We start from the raw sequence: 24,207 nt of genomic DNA on the forward strand, positions 1-24,207 counted from the left end.
TTAAATGTTTTGAATCCTGAGAAAGATATTTTACACTTGAAGTATTTACATGCAACCGGTTATTTTTCTGAGTAAGCTCAAGTGCGCTGTTTCAAACAAAGCATATACACGATAATGCAATGAACAAGAGACAAAGAATGTTTATTGGGATGTGCCCTCACCTTCTAGCACAAATAGGTTCCCACGTACTGAATCTATATTTTTTCTCCGTGTAAGAAAATCATCATTATTTTGACGGCCGTTGACGGTATTCTGACGGCTTTGACGGATGACTCGCTCTGCTGATGATGATGATGGTGATGGTTGATGAAAAAACTCCAAAAGACAGCAAAAGTGCAAAGTGAATCTCGCTGATGGGCTTATCAGAAAAATAAAATACGAAGAAAAGAGTGTTTTCCCTTGCGGGAATTACGGTATCATTTTGCGTTGGAACTTCTCCACGGTCGATTGAACCTCGAAAGTCCGGTCGGGCCGCGCGGCGGAAGTTACATAAGGGCAATTCATTGGAACGAGAAATCGGAAATCTGGATTCCATTTCGTGACATTCGGAAAAAGAAAAAAAAGTCGACAAAACGAATCATTGAATTAAAATTTATTTCCCCCGAATGCGAGAAGTGGAATCATAAAACTCGACCAGCAAAGTGCAAAAGGTGATTAGTGATTCCCGGCCGTTTTTGGAAAGTTCTGAGGATTGCAAAAAATTTGATCAGCCGAAGTTGCACCTCCGAAGGAACGTTCGATTTCCTCCCCATATGCATGCGATAAAATAAAGGCAAAAAGAGTACCCCCGCTGCCTCCGCCGCCAGCATTGACACTGTCCTCCCCGTATACTGGAAGTCAATGTGATACATTTATGTTGAAAAAAAAAGTTCAACTGCTGATTAGCAAGCAATAGGAAATTCTCCGGTTTCTGCCTACGTACCAGCAAGTAACTTCGGTACTGCAGGCTTCATACATCGATAGTCAGTGATTCTAACGCATCTAGCAGGTGTTCTTCAACTCTCGATAAGCTAACACACCACTAACTTCCGGCTGGGCTGGAAAGGATTTGATTATATAAATTGTACTGAATTTTGGACAAGTTGGAGTAAATTTGGCGAATCAAAATGGTATGTTTAAAAACAATGATGACTTTTGCAAAAATAAAATATTTCATAAAGATTTTTGAATAAATATCATGTATCTTTCAAAAGTTTTAAAGTTGAACTAGATTATTAAATAATTTTAAATTTTAGAGAAGATGCTTAATGTAATCTTTCTAATTACTCTAATTCAGAGTATCTAAAATAAGTCTTATGTTAAGGTTCCGTCGATGGTTTGAAATTTATAAGATTTCATTTGTAAATTTATTTGATTGGTCTAATTAGTCTTTACTCTTTTTCAGAATCTGCTAAATTTCGGTAAAACACCAGATATCGACATCGTTTTCGATGGGTCCGAAAATCGCCAATATGCGGACATCAAAACCGAAGACGGTAAGAAGGAAAAATATCTCTTGTACTATGATGGAGAAACTGTCAGTGGCAAGGTGAACATTACGTTAAAGAAACCGGGCAGCAAACTGGAACATCAAGGCATCAAAGTGGAATTGATTGGTGAGTGAAGTTTACCGAAACTCTATGTATCAAATTTGAATTCCGTTATCGTTTGTTTTAGGACAAATTGAGCTGTACTATGACCGTGGCAACCATCACGATTTCCTCAGTCTGGTCCGAGAACTGGCTCGACCCGGGGACCTTATCCAAAACACTTCGTACCCGTTCGAATTTGCCAACGTCGAGAAGCCTTACGAGGTGTACGTTGGCTCAAATGTGCGATTACGGTAATTGTGATCATCTCTATTTTCGTGTTAAACGTTCATTGTCAAACCAATAATCTTCCCACAGATACTTTCTTCGAGTGACGATTGTTCGGCGCTTCAGTGACGTGATCAGGGAGGTGGACATTGCCGTGCACACACTTTCCAGCTATCCGGACACCAACAGTCCCATCAAGATGGAGGTGGGCATAGAGGACTGTCTTCATATAGAGTTCGAATACAACAAAAGCAAGTGCGTATCTTTATGGGATTCCAACTTAGGTTGACGCAAAGCATTGATTCTTTTTTTTATTTCTACAGATATCATTTACGTGACGTTATCGTAGGAAAGATCTACTTCCTACTCGTACGCATCAAGATCAAGCATATGGAAATCGCCATCATCAAGCGAGAGCAAACTGGATCAGGTAAATAATTAAAAAAAAAACACTTCATTACTTGATTGTTTATAGTAGAAAACGTTCAATCAAAAACGATTGACGTATTTTCGGTGGTAAAATAGTATTCAAAAGCAGTGCATCGTCTTCAAGGGTCACATTTGACGTGGTACTGATTCACGTTTCAGAACTCATTTAAATTTAAATCAAGTGATGATTGTAAAGGGGGTTTTAATAATGTAATACATCCCAAGTAACACCGATAGTTTTATTGGACTCCTCAAGTTCTTATAAAACCAAAAACTTTATCTAGTAGCCTGCTATAAAACTTTAAATGTTACTTGGGATACATGCAATGTTCTCGGCAGTTTTCACTAACTGGTTATAATTATCGAACAAACTGTGGAGACTTAATTGATTCGGCATTTGTATTATCTAACGAGCCTATAGTATAGCCTCGGCGATTATAGTCAGTGTCATTCCAATCGAGCAAAACCAAGCAGTCTTAAAGGCAGCCAAAAGGGATCAGACTGCGCCTCTTTGTATGTAGCCTCTTTAGTATTTGACACTTTTAGTGTTACGTTGAAGTTTTAAATTTTTTTTAATATTCCCTCGTAATAGAAGAAGAGTTGAGTCTAAACGACCAAGTCAGACAGCTTGTAATTTTAAATGAATGCGATGATTTAGCTTGTGTCGGATACTTTTGTCCATCAGTGTTTAGTAAAAGTTCGGTTTCAGCCGAAAATCATTCCATAGGTTAAATATCTCGAAAGGAAGTGAAAGTTCGGTAAAAAACTAATTAGAAAAAAAAATCAAACTCAAACAATTCCGATTACTTGGAAAAAAAATTCAAAAAGCGGTTCGTTTGAATATTCTGGACCTCTTTTTAGTAGGTTTTACAGGATCTTTTCATCAATTTTTTAAAAAGATTTTCTTCAAAATGATTAGTTTATTTGTTTATTCAATCAACAGACCAAGTATAGGGGAGTTTTGGGAGCACTGGTAGGATCATGACGCGTTTTTCGCCGCGGTAGATTTTTAAGCAAATAAGTTGTGTTTTGATAGTTTTAAATTGTGAATTAATCAATTTTCATATGTGTTAACTGCTAGTGCTTATGGAGAAGTTTAGCTTTAATGTATTTTGTGGTTGTGAAGTGTTAAAAGAAACATTTTCAATACGTGTTGTGATTTGGTTAATCGATGACCTGGTGGAAAAAAATAGCTAAAAGCTTACAAAAAGTGTAACTAGATGGAGTTGGTGCAGGGTCGAATGGTGAAAGTTGGAATCACTACAAACGCTCTCTGAAAATAGATGTTTGTCTTCATTTAAGATGCGAAGAATTATTTCAAATGAGTATAGGAAGATAAGTATACATTTTTTTAGCTTCTATAAAAAACTGGTATGAAGTCTATTTAATCCATCATAATCAAACCAAACAAAATGCTTATATTAAGGCTCGTTTCCAATTTGCGAAAGATTCGATGAAACGTTTAACGATTTCCAACAACAGAGCGCGGTAGTTATACTTCTCTTAATCAATGCTTCGAACCCCGCTTAGTTAACAGAATATACAAAACGTAAAATATGGTTCGTGTACAAGATCGGGAATCGATTTAAGCTTTTCGATTTTAATCGTTCATCGAATGTCTCGGGTTGCCAAATTCTTAGAAAAAATGCACCAATTGGCTTGAGTAAATTATTAGCTCTTAAAAAAAATCCTGCATTGCTGTCCCAATATATTTCTAATTAAATTTCTAATGAATAAGGGCTATACACATCTAAAGTGCTATAAAAGAAATCTTTTGGTTTCGTCATTTACTTTATTCATATTGGATACTGTATTAGCATAGTTTTAAAATTTGTTCAGAATGATTCTAATTTTAAGTCAAAAAGCTAAAAACAATTCTTTTTTCAATTCAAAAGATCTTTCTACACTAAACGTCTTATTCTTTTTTCCTTATAGCCTATATCTACTGTGCAATTCAGTTTTTGTATAGATTGATAGTTTATTATATTAATATGAGGCATAAATTAGCAACGCATCGATTTATTTTCATAAAAACTCATTCACAATAACCTTTATTCAAATTTTGAAGTTTTTTTTTATTTATTTGATCATTGGGATTCTAACATCTATGGGGTCGTTCATCCCTCTTTTTGAAGTTTATAAAATGTATCAAGATTTTTTAATGATGATGTGTTAGAAGGCATTTAGTGTTTTACTTGTAGCAGTAAAGGAATTCTCATCAAAAAATAATTTCGAGAATAAGATAATAAAAAATCACACTAGTCAAAAGTGTCTCCTGATCATATCCTACCACCCAAACCTCCAAACCAAAATTGTTTTGCTAGGATGCAGAGGTGACCTCGGTCCTAAAGCATGAGTTATGAATCTTTCAATCCTTTTTCTCTATTTTCCTTCTATCTATTGACTACTAGGACGTGGCCGGCGCCGTTATTGATGTTCAAAGAGAGAGCATCAGTTTTGTTCATTGTGAATGTGCTGTCAATCCCAGACACCATTCTTTTGACCTATGGACAAAATTGATGGCCTCGGTCGATCACGGAGTAGCAACCATTGGCGATGTGGAACTTGTTCCACTGAGCCACGCCAGCGATCATGGAATTCGAAATGTTTATACACTATAACAGTGTTTTAATTCCAATCAGAAAATAAATCTTTTGTTTACAAAATTATGTTGCGTTGAATTAAATATTGCCTTACAACTTTGTTACATTCATTTCGAGTTCAATGATTCAAGGTGGATGTGAGTAGTCAATCAAGCTAAGCTAAGCTATTCAATCAACAGACCAAGTATAGATCCAAATGACGACTTAAAGTTAAAGTTACACAAAATTTATATCTAATTAGCGATTTCTCGATATTCTTATAACTTTTCTTCGGAAAACATCCCTCGAATCGTTCAAGTCGAATAGCTCGGAAAAGCGTTTGAACGTTTTATTACACCAATGAATGCACTATTGGCTCCATAGTTGTTCAATCGAATGGGGAGATATAGTTGAAGGTCCTGGTTCCTCAATCCATGGGGTCTCAAACTAAGAGGAATAGCTTCCAGAAGCGTAGAACAATCGATTCGCGATGTCAGTAGATCGGCGACGAGGGAAGCTCGTGTTGCATTGTCTATGAGACGACATCGCTGTTCGTAGCTTGGCATGTGGAACAGGTCTTGCCAGAGGTGTCTGAAGGCATAACGCAAAAAACGCCTCTGGATAGCCTCGAGCCGATCGTTACCATCCTGGTAGTAGGGACACCAGACAGCTGATGCGTATTCGAGGATAGATCGAACTATGCTGCAACACAGGCTCTTCTGGCAGTACACGTCCTTGATTTTCTTGGCCACTAGATATAAAAATCCGAGGCTTCTAGAAGCTTTATCGACGACGTAGTTCGTATGTGTTTTGAATTCCAGCTTACGGTCGAGTATTACGCCGAAATCATTGATGTCCGCGCAAAAAGGCTGCCGTCTTCAAGAGGAACTGATGACTGCACATTTACTGCGATTCAAAGGTAGCCGGTTGATGTCGCACCACTGTGCGAAAAGATTGAACTGGTTTTGCAGAAAATCAATGTTGTCCTGACCGTTTATGGCGTAGAACAGTTTAAGATCATCAGCATAACAAAGTTTCGGGCCGTCGAGGAGTGAGAGCACATCGTTAAAAAAGATTAAGAAGATAATCGGTCCAAAGTGACTACCTTGGGGCACACCGGAGGAGGCAGAGAACTGGCTGGACAGAGTGTCTCTAGTGCGAACTGTCAATGTACGTCCATTTAAGTAACTGCGGAACCAGCCAAGTAAAGGTCCGCAGAATCCTAAGCGTCCAAGCTTACCAATGGCGATTTCGTGGTTCACCTTATCAAACGCTGCTGACAAATCGATATAAATGCCGTCAGGTTGAGACTTAGCAGCAAAACTTTCGTGTACATAGAAGGTGAAGGTCAACAGGTTAGTTGTCGTGGAGCGTTTTTTGGCGTGGCCTGATTTTTGGAAGTATGCCTGATTTTGACTGATTTTTGGGAATGTGATGAAAAATGGGTAGTAAGGAACTGTATTAGGTACTATTGCTGAGGTGGAAAAGTGGTAATTTGGCTGAATCAAAGCAATCGAAAGATTCCCTTGAATTCTTATTTTAAAAAGGGAATTAAAGGGAATCTTTCGATTGCTTTGATGCTATGATTCAGTACTTTAACCAAGATGGCTCACAACACATATAAGAGAGAAAATGAGTAGCGGTGACCAAAAAAAAGGTCATCACTTTCAGCGAAATTTCCGTTACTTTATCGTTGCCTGATTTTTATTTCGCCAGTTCCCAGATTTTTGCAAAAAAATATTGGCAACCTTGCTTACAGTACGAGAAAATCGGATCCATGACGACTAATTCGAATAGTTTAGAGATTGTACATAAAGCAGAAATTCCTCTATAGTTGTTGATATCTATCCGATCCCCTTTTTATGGACTGGAAACATGTAAGCTTCCTCCCACAGAAAAACAGGCATTAATCGTTTTGCCGCTGCTTTAGATATGACCGCATCCTTTACCACAATCGTACTCATGCAGAAGCCGAATGGCGAAACATTCCTAACAGCACTATCCACATGTTCTGGGGATGTTGAAGCAGTAGCCACGGTACTCGAGAATTTTTGAGCAAAGAGAGCACAGATTCCGCAATCAGAGTTCGCAGTGTTGCCATCCAGCAGATATATTTGAGTAGGAATACCAGGTTCATTCCGCTGGCTTTTTACTTGCTTCCAGAACGATTTTGGGTTGGACTTGAGGTTACGTTCTACTCGGAAAAGATAATTTTGGTAACAACGCTTACTGGCTTTTTTGTGAGCGTTCAGTCTTCGATATACATCCTTAGATTGGGAGGATTTGAGCTTACGGTGATTTCTAAGAGCACATCTCTTCGCCGTCTTCAGTTGACGCAGTTTTTTCGTAAACCAGGGAGTCCGCAAATTCCCGGAAGTCGTTCGCTTTGGCACGTGGCGGTCGATAACGTAATTTAAGATATGCGAAAAGATTTCGGCCGCAGCATTGGGATTCAATAGATCGGGTTCAGATTCGAAGTCGATGGTGACCAGGATATGGGAGATAGTATCGAAATCCGCTTTCTTGAAGTCGAGATAGAAAGATGCTGATTTTTCGACAGCAGCATGCAATCCAGTGACCTCGAGCGAGACCAGTAAAGCTGGATGATGCTGAACTGCCTTAACGAACGGAGCAGGAGCCGAATCAATGGTCGGAACACGAGACCCTTCGCTAGCAAAGCAGAGATCCAACATACCTCTTAGTTTTGTAACTGTAACTCTGTTAATTTGACGCAAGGCTGCCGTATTCAGGGAGTCTAGTATGATGTTTGAAGGCACCGAGAATGTAGAGCGCACAGGATCCGGGTACAGTCTTAGCAGAAAATATAGATTTCTGTAGCATTTCGAACTGAGTGCCTACTTTTAGAATGAATATTGGTCATTTGCTGTAGTTGGCGATTATGTAAATAGTTTTCTATCAGTCTACAATGATATAGGCGGCTTCTCATTCGAATTAACGAGGACGCAATCGCTGATCAACTGACGCACAGCACAGACTGGTATAGTTAGAACGCATTTTGCAGCAACGAGGTTCTCCGACCTGCATCGACAGACAAGAATAAGTTGACTTTTGGAACTTTCCCACATCACCTGCTCAGGGACATTTCACCATCTCTAAAGCAGCAGCGAAGCTCAAGAATTCCTTTTCTACGGGCTCGAACGGGATAGCTGCTTTTTAAAAGTGTCATGCATGTTATGCTGACTCCAACTCGGCTTATCTTTTAAGCTTCGCTTGACAGAGCTACCTTCCCTTTAATGTGGAAGAAACTTATATATGTTCCCGGTACATAAAAAAGGAGATAGGAGGGATGTCAACAAATACCGTGGAATCTCAGGCTTATGTGCGATAGTCAAACTAGTTGAATTGGTAGTCTTGGAACCTTTTTTCACGTCCTGCAAACTTAGCATCTCCATGAAGCACGGCTTGGCAAACGCTCTACGACAAGTATAACTTTCTGACGTGCACTTCTTTTGTACATGAAAGTTTTGCTGTCAAATCTCAACTGATGGTATCTATACCGTTCTGTCCGTTGCATTCGACAATGTGAACCATGAAATTTCCATCGGAAAGCTCGAACGCTTAGGGTTCTGTGGTACTCTACTTGGCTGGTTCCGCAGTAACTTAACTGGCCGAAAATTGATAGTTCGAATTGGTGACACCTTTTCCAGGCAGTTTCCAGGTGTGCCCCAAGGTAGCCATCTAGGACCGATTATTTTTCTTATTTGTTTGTCGACGTGTTGTAATTACTCGACAGCCCCAAGCTTAGCTATGCTGATGACCTTTAACAACTTTTTTACATCATAAATTTTCTGCAATGTCAGTTCAAACTCTTCGTTAATTGGTGCGACATTCCTAGCATGAAACCACAGTAAATGTGCAGTCATCAGCTCTTTTCGTAAGCGGTAGCCTTTAATTTGTAAGACTGGCTGTTAGCCAATCGGTAGAAGGTGCTGTGAACCCCTAACGATCCATAGGGTCGGCACGCTTACCACTCGAATACTATATGTTTCAGGGAAGTTCGGGAAGACTAAGGTAAAACTCCTAGGCTTAGCAATTGGTTCCTTTATTTATGCTTGCAGCTTTCACCCACCACTTTTAGTACTATTTAACCTTTTTACTTCACGGTTGGTCCTTCGATGGTAAACGAAGTGGCGCGTCGCAATGGCGTACCTGGCCCCACCTTGGGTGCTGAACCAGGTACAGGTGTAGGTCAATCTGGCGGTGTAACGGTTGTCGGTCGACGTAGTAGGCCGTAGCGCACGGCGTTCTTAGGCTGAGTTAATCTCTTAAACTCGGAGCAGCGGGGTCCTGTTGAAGTTCAGGAACAATTTAGGGAACGAAGGTTTTGGACAGCAACAAAATGGTGGATGGTTACCTGTAGTTCTTAATTCAAGGCTCTCGATGCGGTTTTTATATCATTCAAACGGTCTTTGTTCGATGAATGGTATCCACAGAACTGAAAAAGGGATCAACATCCAATTTTTCTTTTACGTTCAGCAAGTTCAAATTGTGTTGTGTGAACTTTATAAGCTGATGAGTTGGCGAACTATTTTCAAAATGGTTGGTCATTCCATTCTTGACCGGCCTTGAACCATCTCCGATCGTTGCCCTCGTTCTTCGCTCGTTTTTCGCTTCGCCATTTCGCTTTACGTTTTCGCCACTCCGCTCTACGTTTGCGACGCACATCTCCTAGAAGCCCTCAAGAGGCGGGTTTTTAGAACGTGGTGTTAGAAATCAGGATCTTCAATTGTATAAATACGTTCCCATTCTCATGAACAATTCCGGAGCCAACAGCGCCCTTTTTGTTGCAATTTAATCGTTCAACCGTTTTTCCGAGCATTTTTTTACTTCCAAGTTTCGAGGAATGTTTTCAGAAGAAAAGTGATAAGGGTCTTGAGAATCCCGTAGAGAGACTTAAATGTTTTGTTTTTAATTTAATTTAAGTCATCATTTGGATCAGAATGTGATCCGTTATCTGAAATAAATAACATTAAACAAATAGGTGAATTCTTTTCTATCGACAAGTATAGCGTAAGTTAGCATTGGGAATTCTGTACGTCTTATTATTCTGTTGTTTTAAACTGATTATTTTTAAGTCTGGTTTAAATGCTGGTAAAGTGTCAAAAATAAAACCTAAAATAAAATAAGTCTGGTTTCCTAATTTTGTGGATCAATATTGTTCACACATGATGAAATAGAAAAAAAAAGATTGATTTCTGTAACAAAAATTATAATCTACAATTCCTTCCCAGGTCCCAACATGTTCACCGAGAACGAAATCATTGCCAAGTACGAAATCATGGACGGCTCCCCGGTGAAGGGCGAAAGCATACCGATTCGGGTGTTCCTGGCCGGGTACGACTTAACGCTGACCATGCGCGAGATCAACAAAAAGTTTTCCGTACGCTACTTCCTCAATTTGGTGTTGATCGACACCGAAGACCGACGATACTTCAAGCAGCAGGAGATCACCCTTTGGCGCAAGGCCGACAAGATACGCAAATCGTTGACTCCTTCGCAGGCGGCCGCCATCGTTTCCAGCCAGGGTGGCCAGCTACCGCCGGGAGCAGTGCTAGGTCAATCGCAACCGCAGGCCAATGCCACCAATCCACACGTTCCGCATCATCTGGTCGGGCAGGGTCCCTCGTTACTGCACAAGGAACCTCTGCTTGGAGATGATCTAGGTGGAGCCGATCGAAAAGCCGATGAAAACAATCCCATTATGGGACTCTTCACTGAAGATAGCTCCCAGACAGGTAGGGTTGACTAATTAGTTTGATTTGATTTTTTTATTCCAATAATCTTATACTTACTTGTTTTACGGGTTGGTTATAGATGCTCGACCAAAGCCCGCTGTTCGACAGCAGATTCGCAACGAAAATGAACAGGATGACGACGAGGAGCCTTCGTCAATGGCGGCTGTCCCTATTGCAGCATCGAACAACAACAGCGAAGACAGCAGATCCGGTGCCATGAAGTCGGTTGATCTAGGCGCTCCAATCACGCCGACCAATGACGCCACGGACAATGATGATCTACGACAACAGCCCCATCTGCATCGGGAAGCTGGAGATGGCGCGGCATCGATTTCACACACGACCGACGAAGAAACGTCGTCCCTGTTCGATGCGAATGATTTGAGTTTCAATGCCAACAGTAATCCTCCGGCGGCGACTACGGCCGTCAATAATGCGTCTGCTGCTCCAGCTACTAGTGAGACCATTCCTAACCAGACAGCTGAACAAACGACCGATAACAGTCCGATTGCCTCGAAACCGGAAGCAGCCCCACGCAGTTCCAAACAGCAGTCGAAACAACTCGAAGAACCGCTGGCGGAATAAATCACAACAGCTCTGACAACAAATGGTATCAATCTCAAACAGAAATCCTAACCCTAGCTCTTTAACTGAAATTCATCTGTTGGAAACATCGAGAACGTCATCTTTAGCAGGTGGTCGAGACAAATGTTGATCGTCGGACTCGGCAGAGACAACAAAACAGGTAAATTATATCTATATGTATAAAAATAGCCTTTGAAAATTGAAACTTACTAAGAAAGTCTGCTATAGGAACGAAAGTGGCATCGTGAGTCACGTGGTGTTTAAATTTTGTTTTCTCACATTTATGGATTCCATTTCTAAAATCCACACCCACATAAATATCGGATCTATTGTTGAATAGTTGGAAAGTATCGACATGAGTACTTTTACACACATTTGATTATTGAATTAACGATCACTAATTCCATTTTTCATCCAGTCATCGTAAAAGAATTTCAAAGTATATAACATCAAAATAGAGAAAAATCTATTCACCGCAAGCTGCGCGGAATAAGAAAAGTGCAAGCACCGAACTAGGAAAAATTTACTCTAAAGCAATTTTTCGGCGTCACAGTTTTCATTTATCAAAGACAGGAAATTATAAGTTTCTAAATAACTGCAGCAGTCACTTTCAGATATTAAAACTTGTTGAGGTTTATTTGCGAGATTTAGCTTTTTTTCACAAAAATCTGGAAGGAGTTTAGCCTCTAGTCTAAATCTCATCCAAAATTGGCATCGTTTGATGAAACTGTGCATGCGTAGACTGTAAGATTGTCAAAGGAAAAACTTATTTCGTTCTGCGTAACAATATATTCTTTTCTGTTGATCGTCATTATTATTAATATATCATGTAAACGCTATTGAGAGCCCCCCCTCTATTGAACTATAAGCTAAGATGAGCAAATATCGTGTTAATAGTGAAAAAAAAAACACAAACGACGACCCAGAATACGTGAAATTTTTAAGTTGAATATTTGGGCAAGCAAGCATAACGTAAAGGTAACGATCGGAAAATAAACCCCTACTCTCTGTAGGGATTTCATTTTCCCAAGAACGATGCTGCTGATGACAAGGTTTGCGTTATCGGATGCGAGAAAAGTATCAGAACTGAGGGTTGTTCCATCCAGGCTAGTAGTGGCTGACCATTCACAGGGTTAGGCTCTAATCGTTTGATGGAACAATATGGAACGAGAAGATGGTAAACTGCGGTAATCGAATAGTGGATGAATATATTATATTGAAAAATAAAGTTATGTATATCAAAGGACGTTCGTTGCTTTTGGCGGAAATAAGTTAGAGAAAGATGAACCCTGATAAATCATCGTACCGAATAAAAGAGTGCCCTCGCTTTGTCATCAACGTATCGAACTCAATTGATTTTTTTTAACAGAAAATTTAACGTTAAAAATTATATCACCGGTATATTTTCGATGGGGGAAAAGAGAAGCGCCCCTATAAATATTGGTTGTAAAAATACGCATGGTTGCATTTCTTTCAACGATCGATCGCATTCGCACAAAATCGAGGCTACATCAAGTGCCTCCTGAAGAAGGTAGTTGTCATATCTCGAGACGTGTTAATTACCATCAAATTAAGTGCAGCAATACGGTGTCAAGTTTCTTACGCGTAACCGCGTTACTGCGTTGTTGATGTAATTTCAGTGCCAATGTTACGTATGTAGGATGAAATTTCGCGCCGTGCTTTTGCTGGTAGGTATCATTTCCCATTATCAAGTTCAGTGAAATTGCTGTCAATACCATGTTTTGTGAGGTGGAGAATAATCTCACACATGTTTTCCGATAGCTGGCGGTGGTAGTCATGATGCCGCGCGCCTCCGGCCAAGTGAACTATGACTCTGGCCATGATCTTGTTGCCGATGGGACCACCATAATATTCAGACCGCTCTTCGTTTACAAAATGCAACAAGCGCAAGCCGAACGGCGCAGAAAAGAGCGAGAGGAGTGGCAGCGGCAGCATCCGAATTTGAACTATTACGACTATAAGCATCAGAGGGTACGTTCGGTTCCTGATTCAAGTGAAGCCAGTGGTTCGAGATAAGGTATGATAATAAATAATCTATTTCTTTTTGTACTTTTTTACTAGGCTTGTTTTTCGAAATCCCTGAATTGAAATAGAATCATAATGTACGTGACGATGGCAGCAAAAACCTAGAAAAAAGACACAGTTTTATTCAGAAAGTTCGAATTTTCTATAATTTTTTTTTTGCTCACATTATAGAAAACTTGTAAGTTGACCGTAAACAATCCACATGCCGTTATTTTGGGCGATTCGGTCATCAACTTCAAGTTGATCAGATCAAGGAAATTCTGGAACGAAAAATAGATAATAAGGTTAGGCTTTTTTCCACGTATTTTGTTGTCGAATTATTCAAACCAAATAATCCTCGGTATGTTCTTCGGTAGCTTCGTATTGTAACGATTTTATGGCATTTTTGAACTCTTGTTCCTGCAAGGAAAAGATAGAAAAATATTCATATACTTTTGTTCGTAGTGGGCTATCGTTTTCTTATGCCTACGTTTGATTACCTCTTGTTCTATTTTATCAAATATGAAGGTAATCACAAAAAATACTGAAAAATTTGCTATTAATTCGATTACATTTATTAGAACCCCAAGAAATGAATCTTTATAGTTAATGATCATCAGTATCTCATAGATAATAGGCACACCATAAACCAGCATGGCCAAAAATAGCAGTATAAAGTGAGTTCCGAACGCTTGATTAATCACCTCTCTCATACAATCAAGTTGATAGCACAGCTTAACACATTTCACCAATTTGGGTTTTCGAGCATTTTTAGCTAGTTTTGGTTCATTGCTGAATGTCAACTGACGGAGTAGCTGAAACCGCAATTTGATCTGTTCCCCAATAAAAGTTATGAATAGGGATTGTAAATTCATGTGGAATACTATTATTATACCACCAGCCAGAAGGGCCACCGTATAAACCTCGATTGAAAATTTTATCATGGCAGTTATTTGAAAGCCTGTGTAAACAAGTTGAAGGATTGTTACAATGCCTCCAATGGCATGAGTAATTAGAACATTGTTTTCAGTTCTCTTTGAACCTAAAGCTCTTATCTGATCTTCATCGAACTTTATGATCATCCTAACTAGATGCACAATTTTGTTTCGCTGTATAAACGCAAAAATGTTTGTGAGAATAGAAATTGCAACCACAGATCCGTAACGGAGCAATGCTGACGCTCCTGATACACTATCGAATACTGCTGTGGGCCGTAGAACGACCACTAATCCAGCAATGGCGGTCGTGAGAGATCCTAATGTTGGAATGAAAAAATTTAAAGCAACGTTGCAGAGATCGGCTCTTAGAAAGTCATCAAAATGCGTCACGCGGACACTAAACACAAGCAATCTATTGAACCAAGTCAAAGTGTTCAGGTTAGTCATGATATCAAGTCTGTGAACATCCTCAAACTACATAGGTATCTGAACGGAGTACATCCTGGATATTTGGCCAGCGTTAAACGTTGAAAAACTGCACTGTTTCCTCAGCCGATACGTCATCGGTGTATGACGTGTATGGTGATCAACGACATCAATCAATATTCATTGAATAAACAAAATTCAATCCTGCGATTCCAATTTGCATAATTAACCATTAAGACATCCCTTTTCTTGAAAAAACATAGCGAAGGCAGCTAAATGTTTTCCTAATAGTCGTAATGGAAACATTCTAATTTACATACAAAATCGTGTATCAAACATCCATGGAATTATTAAAATTTATCCATTTCATTTTCTTCCCCTACATTCGGACGTGTTCCTAAATCTTTACTTATGGTCAAGTGCTTCAGCCTGTCCGATAGGACTATGGCCTAAAGGGTGTCCACGATGAAATTGCCACACACAAAATTGATTCGTAAAATTCGAATTTTCATCCGATTGCCATCAACTTTCAGGGATTGAAAAATAACTATTAAACTTAATTTTACCATTTTACACGTATTTTATTAACAGTCCATACGCAAATACCCGCACCTTGGCCTTAACCCCGGCCATAAGATTCTCTGAATCAACCGTTTTTTGCATGTAAACCCATACTTTCTTCAGTTTCTCGACTGTCTTCACTTTCTTAGGTCGTTTAAGAAGGTGCTGCTTCATAATCGCCCAGTACTTTTCGATGGAGCGGAGCTCCGAAGTGTTGGGAGGGTTGAACATTTACGGCACGAAATTGACCTTATTGTCCGAATACCATTTCAGCACGTCCTAGGAGTAGCGGCATGAGGCCAAATCTGGCCAGAAGATTATTGGGACGTTGTGGGCCTTCAGGAGAGGAAGCAGCCGCTTCTGGAGGCACTCTTTCATGTACACCTGGCCGCTCATCGTGTTCTGGGTCACGAAATGTGCACTCCGCTTCCTCGCACGTGCAGATGGCTTGCCAAACCAGGAATTTCTTCGCAAATTTGGACATCTTCTGAGTGCAGACATGCTCCGGAAAGCTGAACTTATCCTTGGCCGTGAAAACAGGATGCCGGGGATCTGTTTGAAGTCGGCCTTCACATATGTTTCGTCGTCCATGATGCAGCATTCAACTTTCGTCAGCATGTTGAGGTACAACTTCCTGGTACGGGTTTTGGCGGACTTGTTCTGCTTCTCGTCGCGATTAGGGGCCTTTTGTACCTTGAACGTTCGAAGCCCAGCCTTTGTTTTGGCCTTCTGGACAAAACTTCATCTTAGGTGCAGCTTCTTAGCCACATCCCGAACGGAGGCTTTCGCGTTTCGGTTGAAGGCCTCAACTACGCCGTTGTGATTTTTGGTGTTGTGTGGTATTTTTTCCTTCACTTCTGGGCTTTCGATCGGTGGTCAATCGTTTCTTGAACCGCTTAATCACTCGTGACACCGTAGAATTCGCGATTCCCAAAGTTTTAGCGATGGAACGATTCAAGAGATCCTTGTTCTCGTGATGAATGCGCAAGATTTTATCACGCTCGAGCTGTTCTTACGGCTCCATTTCCGCGAGTTTTGACACAGGACACAGGATCATAGGAAACTCGCAGGATGTAAACAATGCACTATGAACTAAATTAACCCAAATGTTCATTAAATTCTACTCAACGATTAAAAAGTTAGAAAAATTTCAAAGTGTGTCAATTTAATCGTGGACACCCTTTAATTTATTTGTATAGAACATAGAAAAATGCAGAATGATGCCTATTTTTACTTTCAATCCCTTCAATCCTGATAGAAGCAAATTACATGGCTTGAGGAGATGACTTCGTATGTACGAAAACTTAAACTTTACTCCCGATTTACTGCACTGAACCCAAATTCACTCTTAAAATACACATGATTTTTTCACTTAAAAACAAGGATCCAGTGATTTTCTTCCATTCAAGTGCGACATATACATTTCACTTGGCGGTCACTTAAATTTCAAGTGAATTCATCCACATTCACTTCAGTCGTCACTTGAATTTGAAGTGAGAAAAAATATTCACTTCCCCATCACTTGAATTTCAAGTGAATGTCGGGTTGTAATTGTGTTTATTTTCAGAGTTCAAAATGGCAAATTCTAAAGAGCAGCGTTTAAAGCGTATGCTGGATTTGGATTTTCCTAATTCTTTACTAGGCGATTTTGGCGGTAGTTTGTGTTAAACGTGATGTAAGAAAAAGTTATTTAAATGTGTTATCATGTTTCAGCTTGTGGGTTGAACTGGACAGATTTTCTGGTTTGCAGCAGGGAAGATTTAGAAGTCGCACTATCTGCAGTCACCGATCTGCCTTGGGATTACGATGGAATTTTCCAATCAATAAATTTATGGCGAAAGCGTAATGTAAGTATTTGAAATCGAAATGGTGTTCTATAAATGTTCTTTTATTTAAAAACGCGAGAGATAATTAACTAGAAACTTACTTAGAAATTCAGATAAATTTCACTCGAACGTCAAAGTGTAATTCACTTGACCCATCACTTAAAATTCAAATGAAATTACGTATGGCGAGAATTTACTACAGATGTCACTTATTTTTTAAGTGAAAATTATTTTGGGTGTGCAATTAAAACCTATTTTTTAAATTCTACTAGCTGACCCTGTGTGCTTTGCTACACCTTAAAAAAACGAATTAAATTTGTAACAATTTCTTTAATTTTTGTTGTAGGTAATCATCTTTTTTAAAATGAGAACTGCAGCTGGAAATTATTTCATCTATTTAGTAAAACCTGATCTTTATTTTTTTTCAAGATCTGAAAGTTTTATTGTATTTTTGTAAGGTTCATGAGTTCTTTAATTACGCCGGAAAAAAAATTGAAAACCTTCTTTTGTCACATTGACGCATCACGAGGGGGGTGAGGTGATAATAAAAAATGTGTAATTCAAATTTCCAATAAACTGGAACAAGTTGGACAACAGCTTGCATGCAGTATATTTGTATACAAGAATTTATCTTTTTTTTCAATAAAATATCTTGAACTTTCTTTATTCCCCCCTTCGGGATTTTCGGAAAAATCAAAGGAGGTGGTGACAAAAGAAGAATGTATATATTTTTTCCGGCCTATAATGCCTTAATGTATGTTGTGTTGGTATGGATTCTCCACCCTCTCCCTCTTCCAAGGTGGGGAGGGCTCGCAAACTTTTATTTCTTTGGTTTTTGTTGGCGTGGGTGGCTCACGAACTTTCATTAAAACATTGTAAATATCTAAATAACGTCACAAGCCACATTTTGGCTCCCTTTTTTGATAATTTTTCGAGTTATGCGAGTTATGCCAATCAAAATATGAAAAAAACTTGTCTCCTTTCCTACTTCACCTTAAAAAAGGGAGGGTCTAAAATCACACAAGTAGGTAGTTTTAAGCTTTCGATAACACAAAGCCCTTAGCTCACATTTTCACCATCTATTCGTTTCTTCTACAAAAGCGCTCTAGCTTTGACCTTTCCACTTATCAATTTTCATTTCTCTCTTGATTACTCTATAATTAGAATTATAGTTAGCCGATATGCCATAAACTTAAATAAGAAAAACTTCTATTATAAAAGATGGTCCCTTTTGATCGATAAGTGTTCAATTTATGCTTAAAAATATCTGTATGGGAGCCCTCCCTACCTTTGCTTATTCCCACCCTCCACTAAAGGAGGTAGGCTTTTCTAATAATCGTACAATTTTTTTTGTATCCAAAAACCCTCCATTTTTGCATAAGTTCTCGAGTTGAGCAAAAATTGTTTAGGAGCCTCCCTCCTCCCTTCCTATCTTCCCAAGGAAGAAGAGAGGGGTCTCAAATAATCATAGAAATATTTCTCGTATTCCTTTTGCTTGAATAGTTTTCAAGTTTGTAAAAAAAGGAAGCCTTCCTCTCTTTCCCTATCTCCCCATTAGAAGGGTAAAGGGATACCGAAGGATCAGGGAAACATTTATCATTCCCTAATACCATCCCATGAAAAATTTGTTTCCATTTGCTCGATTTGTTCTTCAGTTATACTAAAATTTGCATGGAAGCTCCCCTCCCTCTCTCCTATTTCCCCATTGGAAGGAGGGAGGTTTTCCAAATAATCATAAAAACCTTTTTCGTTTCCAAATATCCTCCCATGCCAAATTTGTTCCATTTGCTCGATTAGTTCTCCAATTATGCAAAAAACTATAAGGGAGCCCCCTTCCTCTCTATCTCCCCATCGGAAGGAGAGATGAATGCCAAATATTAATTTAACCATTTCTCGTACAATGCCATCCCATACCAAATATGATTCCATTTGCTTGATTGGTTTTTGAGTTAAACAAAAAAAATGTAAGAGAGGCCCACTCCCCCCTTCCTATCTTCTTACTGAAGAAGAGAAGAAATTTCAAATAATCATAGAAATATTTCTCGTACCCAAATACCCTTTTACGCCAAATTTGGTACCATTTGCTTGACTGGTTCTTGAGTTATGCAAACATTTGTCTTTTGTTTAGGAGACTCCTCCCCCCTTCCTGCGAGAGGGAGGGGTCTTAAACCGTAGTAAAAGCATTCTCCGGCCTCCAATACTCCCACTTGTCAAGTTTTATGCAAATCGATACCAATTAATACTTTTTTGGTCCGATTTTAACCAGTCTAATGTACACATGTTAAATTGGCAGTGAAAAGGGTCATGTCGAGTTTCTAAAAACAAACATATAAATTTTGTAGATTGGCTAAAAAAAACTGACCTGAGCCTAATTTCAGCTCAATTGGACTTGATTTAGGGGTGCCTCATCATAGCGCTCAAAGTTTCTATTTTTTGAACTCAAAAACTAGTGAACCTACATGTACGAGAAGCGACACAAAAAATTCAAATCGATACAAAAGAACTGTCAAAATCGATTCCAATCGATCCGAGCGCTTTCGTCGTGGAGCTTTTAGCTTTCTAATTTAAAACTCAACCAAGGAGAGTATTGTTATTGCTGTTGTAGTTCAAGCAAATAATTTTAAAACTCGTCATATGAATTTATGATTTGAACTATTTTTTTCACTGCTCTGGTGGTTCGTGTTCGTAGTTAGAAAACTATGTGTTTGTTAACAAAATTCAAATCACCGTTTATCGCGATCCACCGGGCATCACATTCATTTTGGTTTCGTTGGATACACTGAGCGTCATAGAGCTTGAACATTGAACCTCAAAACTGTGCTGAGAATTTTTGTCCAAGCTTCTGGCGATGTGGCCAGATATTTTATTTTAAGAGGGATTAGATGTTGCTTCTCTTATATGCAGGTTCACAATCAAAACCCAGCTGAGGGGGGACCAAAGGCAATCGGGAAAGTCGAAATTTAATTTTGATACCAAATGACATAAAATGCACATAACGTCGAAATCTGGTATTATCTCGAGTGCTCCTAAACATAATTTAAAATCCAGAAAAATGAAATTAAAATTCAATTCAATAACCAATTATACCGCGTTGTTAACAAAACAAAAAATGACGAAAATTTAAAAAAACATCCGAAATGTCAAAAATTACAAAAACGACAAAAATCGCAAAAATGACACATTGTTTTTGAAATTTTTATCATTTTTATCTCTTTTGTCATTTTTATCTTTTTTCGAATTAGTATTTTTTTATCATTTTGGATTTAATTCTCGTCATTTTTTCGTTTTGTTTATAGGGTGTCCCATTATGTCTAAGCACGATTAACAGTATAAATACTATTTTGGAGCAAATCCTAGTTTTTTCACTTTTATTTTCTCTATCGTTTTCTTTTACAGACAATCAATAAAAAAATAGATTCCATTCAATCGTGGGTCAGTGATCGAATTTTTAAACGAAAACTGCTCATAAGCTTCAGCACAGACAGCAGATTTGCGATGATTTGTACCACTTTTTTCAGTCTTTTGCAAAGTTTTCGATAAAATCTTCAAAATCAAATACGATTTGGTATGGGCCCAGAAAGTTTAAATCGGTCTAGCTTGAGGACAATTTGGCGGATTCATCTCTTTCGGTACGATCTGGACTTTGTTGGAATGGTACCGAGCCATCGTCCTTTTTGAGTAGCGTACTGATGCCAAATCCGGCAAAAACAGTACTGGGTGATCATGTTAGCGGATCATGGGCAACAGGCGATGGTTCAGTCACTCTAGGACGTAAACCGCTGTGTTCATTGTGTCAGTGTTTACGAACAGCTCGGAATGCATGAGGGGATTTTTTTTTTATTATCTGACAATTTGCGTTGGGGGTCTTCAGATTTTCTCCAAAATTGAAAATTTGGATCATTTTTGCGACTTAAAAACACATGTATTTTTTCAGGTTTCTAACATTTTTATTTTTTGAGTTAGCTTCGGTTAGATTTTTTTGTCAATAAAAAATAACTATTTTTCAAAGCTACATAACTCTGTTATTTTTCAACGGAAATCATAAAATAGCACATCAAAATGCATTGAAATTTTATCAGCTTTCCAAATAAAATAGTTGAGAAAAAGTAAATAAAGACCTTCAATATGAAAAGTTGTAAATAAACTTTAAATGGCGTCTAAAAGTACCGTCTGCACCACCGAATATTTTGCAAAAAATACCATTGAATAGCTCAATTTATGATGCAACTTTCATCTGAAGACACCAAAGTGGGCCATCAACTCCTTGAAGAGTTATGAAAGAAATAATGACGATAAATCTCTTTTTTTGCGACGAAAACAAACAATGGTCGAACAACTGCACTCACATATGTAGATAGCGCGCACTTCTAACAACATGGAAACAAAAGAACTTATCAAAGCAGGTAAAAAACACTACTTTTTCGTGCATTGTAGAGTCTTTGCAGCATAACTGACTTTAAATTTAACCAAAATTCTTAGTATCGTATTGTTAATGTGATATAACATATAATGGAAATTTGCTTTTACAACCTGGTTATATGCTATATAACTTATTAACTTTTCGATCAAAAATCATTGTGAAGCATAATCATTGCCAATAGTAGAAGGTTCAGTCCCTGTGTTTTTATATCGGGAGCTAAGCACCGGACACCAAAATCCTTCCCCATTGATCAAAAACAAAGAGTGTGCACAAATGTAGAAATAATCAAAGAGCTCAGTATGGCCAGCCCAGGCTGTAAAAAGCATCATTCCCATTGTAGGTAATATGACATTGAAAATATGATACTTTTACCGAGTTCGTTTTCTCCATTCACCCATTTTTGAGGTTTACCATACTAGAACGAACATAATTCGTCGTCAGTGTTTTGCTATCTCGATCGCTCACAAACGAATCTTCAGTGTTTCACCGTCCATTTTAAATCAAATCTGGAGAATTACGGATGCAAAAATTAACGCATAAACTTCTAAAAATGACAGCAAAATTTGCAAAACTTGTTGTGACCTGGTGCTAAACTGGATATAATCGAATACGTTCTTAGATTTTTAGATATAATATGAAGTCAGTTTAGCTGCAACACTCTACCGTACTTTCATAACAGTCCCATATGCAAAAGCAAGCAAGCGAGTAAATCAGCTTTTCCTGTTTTGGAATACATTCTTAAATTGTGATCACCACTTTCGGCATACATGAAAATCGTTTCTAGGTTGTCATAATAAATCGTAAGACCTGAAATTTTAGAAATTGGTTTATTGGTTAGGTCTAGAGCACCATTTTTATTCATTGTGGGACTGTTAATCGACCATATTTGACACCTTTTTCAAATCGACGCGCATAACAGTCCCATACAGAATATTTTTTTCCTCACCAAGCTACTTTCTAAGACTTAAATTTGATTATTTTTGAACTTCTAAATGCAAATTTCAGAAAAAGAAACATACAAAATATCGTAAACTCCACATTGTAAGTTGAATCTTTTTACGATTTTTGATAGCATCCGATAGTTTTTCGCTCAGGAAGTCATTTCTAAGGAAGTCAGACCTGCCTCCGAAAACTCGTGTGCATCATCGACATCAAGTGAGTTAATTTTTTTTAAATGATTAAAAGCAATAAATCAAAGACTATTTCGCCGAAAAAAGCATTGAAAAGTAACCAAATCCGCGGTATTTCACATTTGGAACTGTTATTCGGGGATTTTTTTTCGAAATTCGTAGAACAAAACCTCTTGTTTTAGTGTTTTATTTTGAATCCCTATGTTGACCTAAAATGACGAAAATTCCTATGGGACTGATATGTGAGTAGGGGCAGTCTACAAAGCACGAAAAAGTAGTGTTTTTTTTCTTGCTTTGATAAGTTCTTTTGTTTCCATGTTGTTAGAAGTGCGCGCTATCTACATATGTGAGTGCAGTTGTTCGACCATTGTTTGTTTTCGTCGCAAAAAAATAGATTTATCGTCATTAATTCTTTCATAACTCTTCAAGGAGTTGATGGCCCACTTTGGTGTCTTCAGATGAAAGTTTCATCATAAATTGAGCTATTCAATGGTATTTTTTGCAAAATATTCGGTGGTGCAGACGGTACTTTTAGACGCCATTTAAAGTTTATTTACAACTTTTCATATTGAAGGTCTTTATTTTACTTTTTCTCAACTATTTTATTTGGAAAGCTGATAAAATTTCAATGCATTTTGATGTGCTATTTTATAATTTCCGTTGAAAAATAACGGAGTTATGTAGCTTTGAAAAATGGTTATTTTTTATTGACAAAAAAATCTGACCGAAGCTAACTCAAAAAATAAAAATGTTAGAAACCTGAAAAAATACATGTGTTTTTAAGTCGCAAAAATGATCCAAATTTTCAATTTTGGGGAAAATCTGAAGACCCCCGGCGCAAATCCGTCAGATAATTTAAAAAAATCCCCATGACACACTTACATATGTCTTGTCTTTTTTCCACATCCCGAACTTAGGCAGTCTTCCTACTAACGTAAGCACGCATGACTTTCCGGTCCAAAGTTTTGTCCACCGGACCCGATTTCTGACCAGATTTTTTCTGTCCACGAAGCTGCTTTCAGCTCCATACTACCAAATCGAATTTGGGACCGCTCCAATGCGTACTTCTTTCATTTTCGCCAACTGCCTCAGCGAAATGTTCGGGATTGACACTATTTGTGCACGATATTTTTGCGCGTACCCGGGAAAATGCTTCTCATTTTCACGAAAATCATGGAGCTCACGATACACAGAGTTTTAAGTTAAAACTGTAAACAACAACAGCAGAAATCAGCTGCCTCAACGTCATCCGGAATGAGCAGAGTTGTATCAAAATCGTGCTTAGACATAATCGGACACCCATTATAAAATGTTCATGTTAACACGAATTTTCTTACCTCTTGTTCTATTTGTTCAAATATTAGGGTGCTCGCAAAAAATACTACAAAAGTTGAAAACAGTTCGACTGCATTTAGTGTAAGGTTCAAATAGGCATGCAGGATCATTGACATTTCGTAGAAAATCGGCACCACATAAACAAGCATTCCCACGAATAGCAGCAAAAAGTGTGGTCCGAATGCTTGATCCGTGGCTTCTTTGATACAATCGAGCTGGTGGCACAGTTTTATGCAATTCACCAGTTTTGATCTTTTTCTAAAGTTATCGTCTTGCTTGGGCTCGCTGCTAAATGTCAACTGCCGCAACAATTGAAACCTCAATTTGATTTGTTCTCCGACATAAACTATGAACAAGGCTTGTAAATTCACGTGAATCGTAATTATCAATGTACCACT

General features: G+C 38.4%; 2 protein-coding genes across 3 annotated transcripts in view; one reads left to right on the top strand and one right to left on the bottom strand.

Moving 5' to 3' along the window:
• Positions 1 to 300: 300 nt before the first annotated feature.
• LOC129756151 (vacuolar protein sorting-associated protein 26B-like) lies at positions 301 to 12,391 on the top strand. Of its 2 annotated transcripts, XR_008739406.1 has the most exons (8): positions 301 to 1,109; positions 1,385 to 1,595; positions 1,657 to 1,822; positions 1,887 to 2,051; positions 2,120 to 2,226; positions 10,060 to 10,563; positions 10,643 to 11,308; positions 11,377 to 12,391. XR_008739406.1 is itself a non-coding variant. In XM_055752935.1 (7 exons), the coding sequence occupies exons 1-7, from the start codon at positions 1,107 to 1,109 to the stop codon at positions 11,146 to 11,148; spliced, it is 1,662 nt and encodes a 553-aa protein (XP_055608910.1). In that variant the 5' UTR covers positions 301 to 1,106; the 3' UTR covers positions 11,149 to 12,391. The 2 variants fall into 2 exon arrangements, 1 of the variants encoding a protein (XP_055608910.1); XM_055752935.1 differs by having other exon boundaries at positions 10,643 to 12,391.
• Positions 11,786 to 24,207, bottom strand: part of LOC129756162 (uncharacterized) — a 29,541-nt gene continuing 17,119 nt past the window's right edge. Inside the window, exons 2-4 of the mRNA XM_055752948.1 lie at positions 13,522 to 13,593; positions 13,359 to 13,454; positions 11,786 to 13,295 (exon numbers count right to left, since the gene is read on the bottom strand). Coding sequence (XP_055608923.1) covers positions 13,227 to 13,295; positions 13,359 to 13,454; positions 13,522 to 13,593 — 237 coding nt within the window. The 3' untranslated portion in view covers positions 11,786 to 13,226. The remainder of the gene's footprint in view (positions 13,296 to 13,358; positions 13,455 to 13,521; positions 13,594 to 24,207) is intronic.

Source organism: Uranotaenia lowii, chromosome 3 (genome assembly GCF_029784155.1).
Source record: "Uranotaenia lowii strain MFRU-FL chromosome 3, ASM2978415v1, whole genome shotgun sequence".
Classification (NCBI taxonomy): Eukaryota; Metazoa; Arthropoda; class Insecta; order Diptera; family Culicidae; genus Uranotaenia; species Uranotaenia lowii.

Coding starts and splice junctions, on each gene's coding strand:
- LOC129756151 (XM_055752935.1), top strand. Junction 1,596..1,656: donor CATCAAAGTGGAATTGATTG/GTGAGTGAAGTT, acceptor CGTTTGTTTTAG/GACAAATTGAGCTGTACTAT. Junction 1,823..1,886: donor GGCTCAAATGTGCGATTACG/GTAATTGTGATC, acceptor ATCTTCCCACAG/ATACTTTCTTCGAGTGACGA.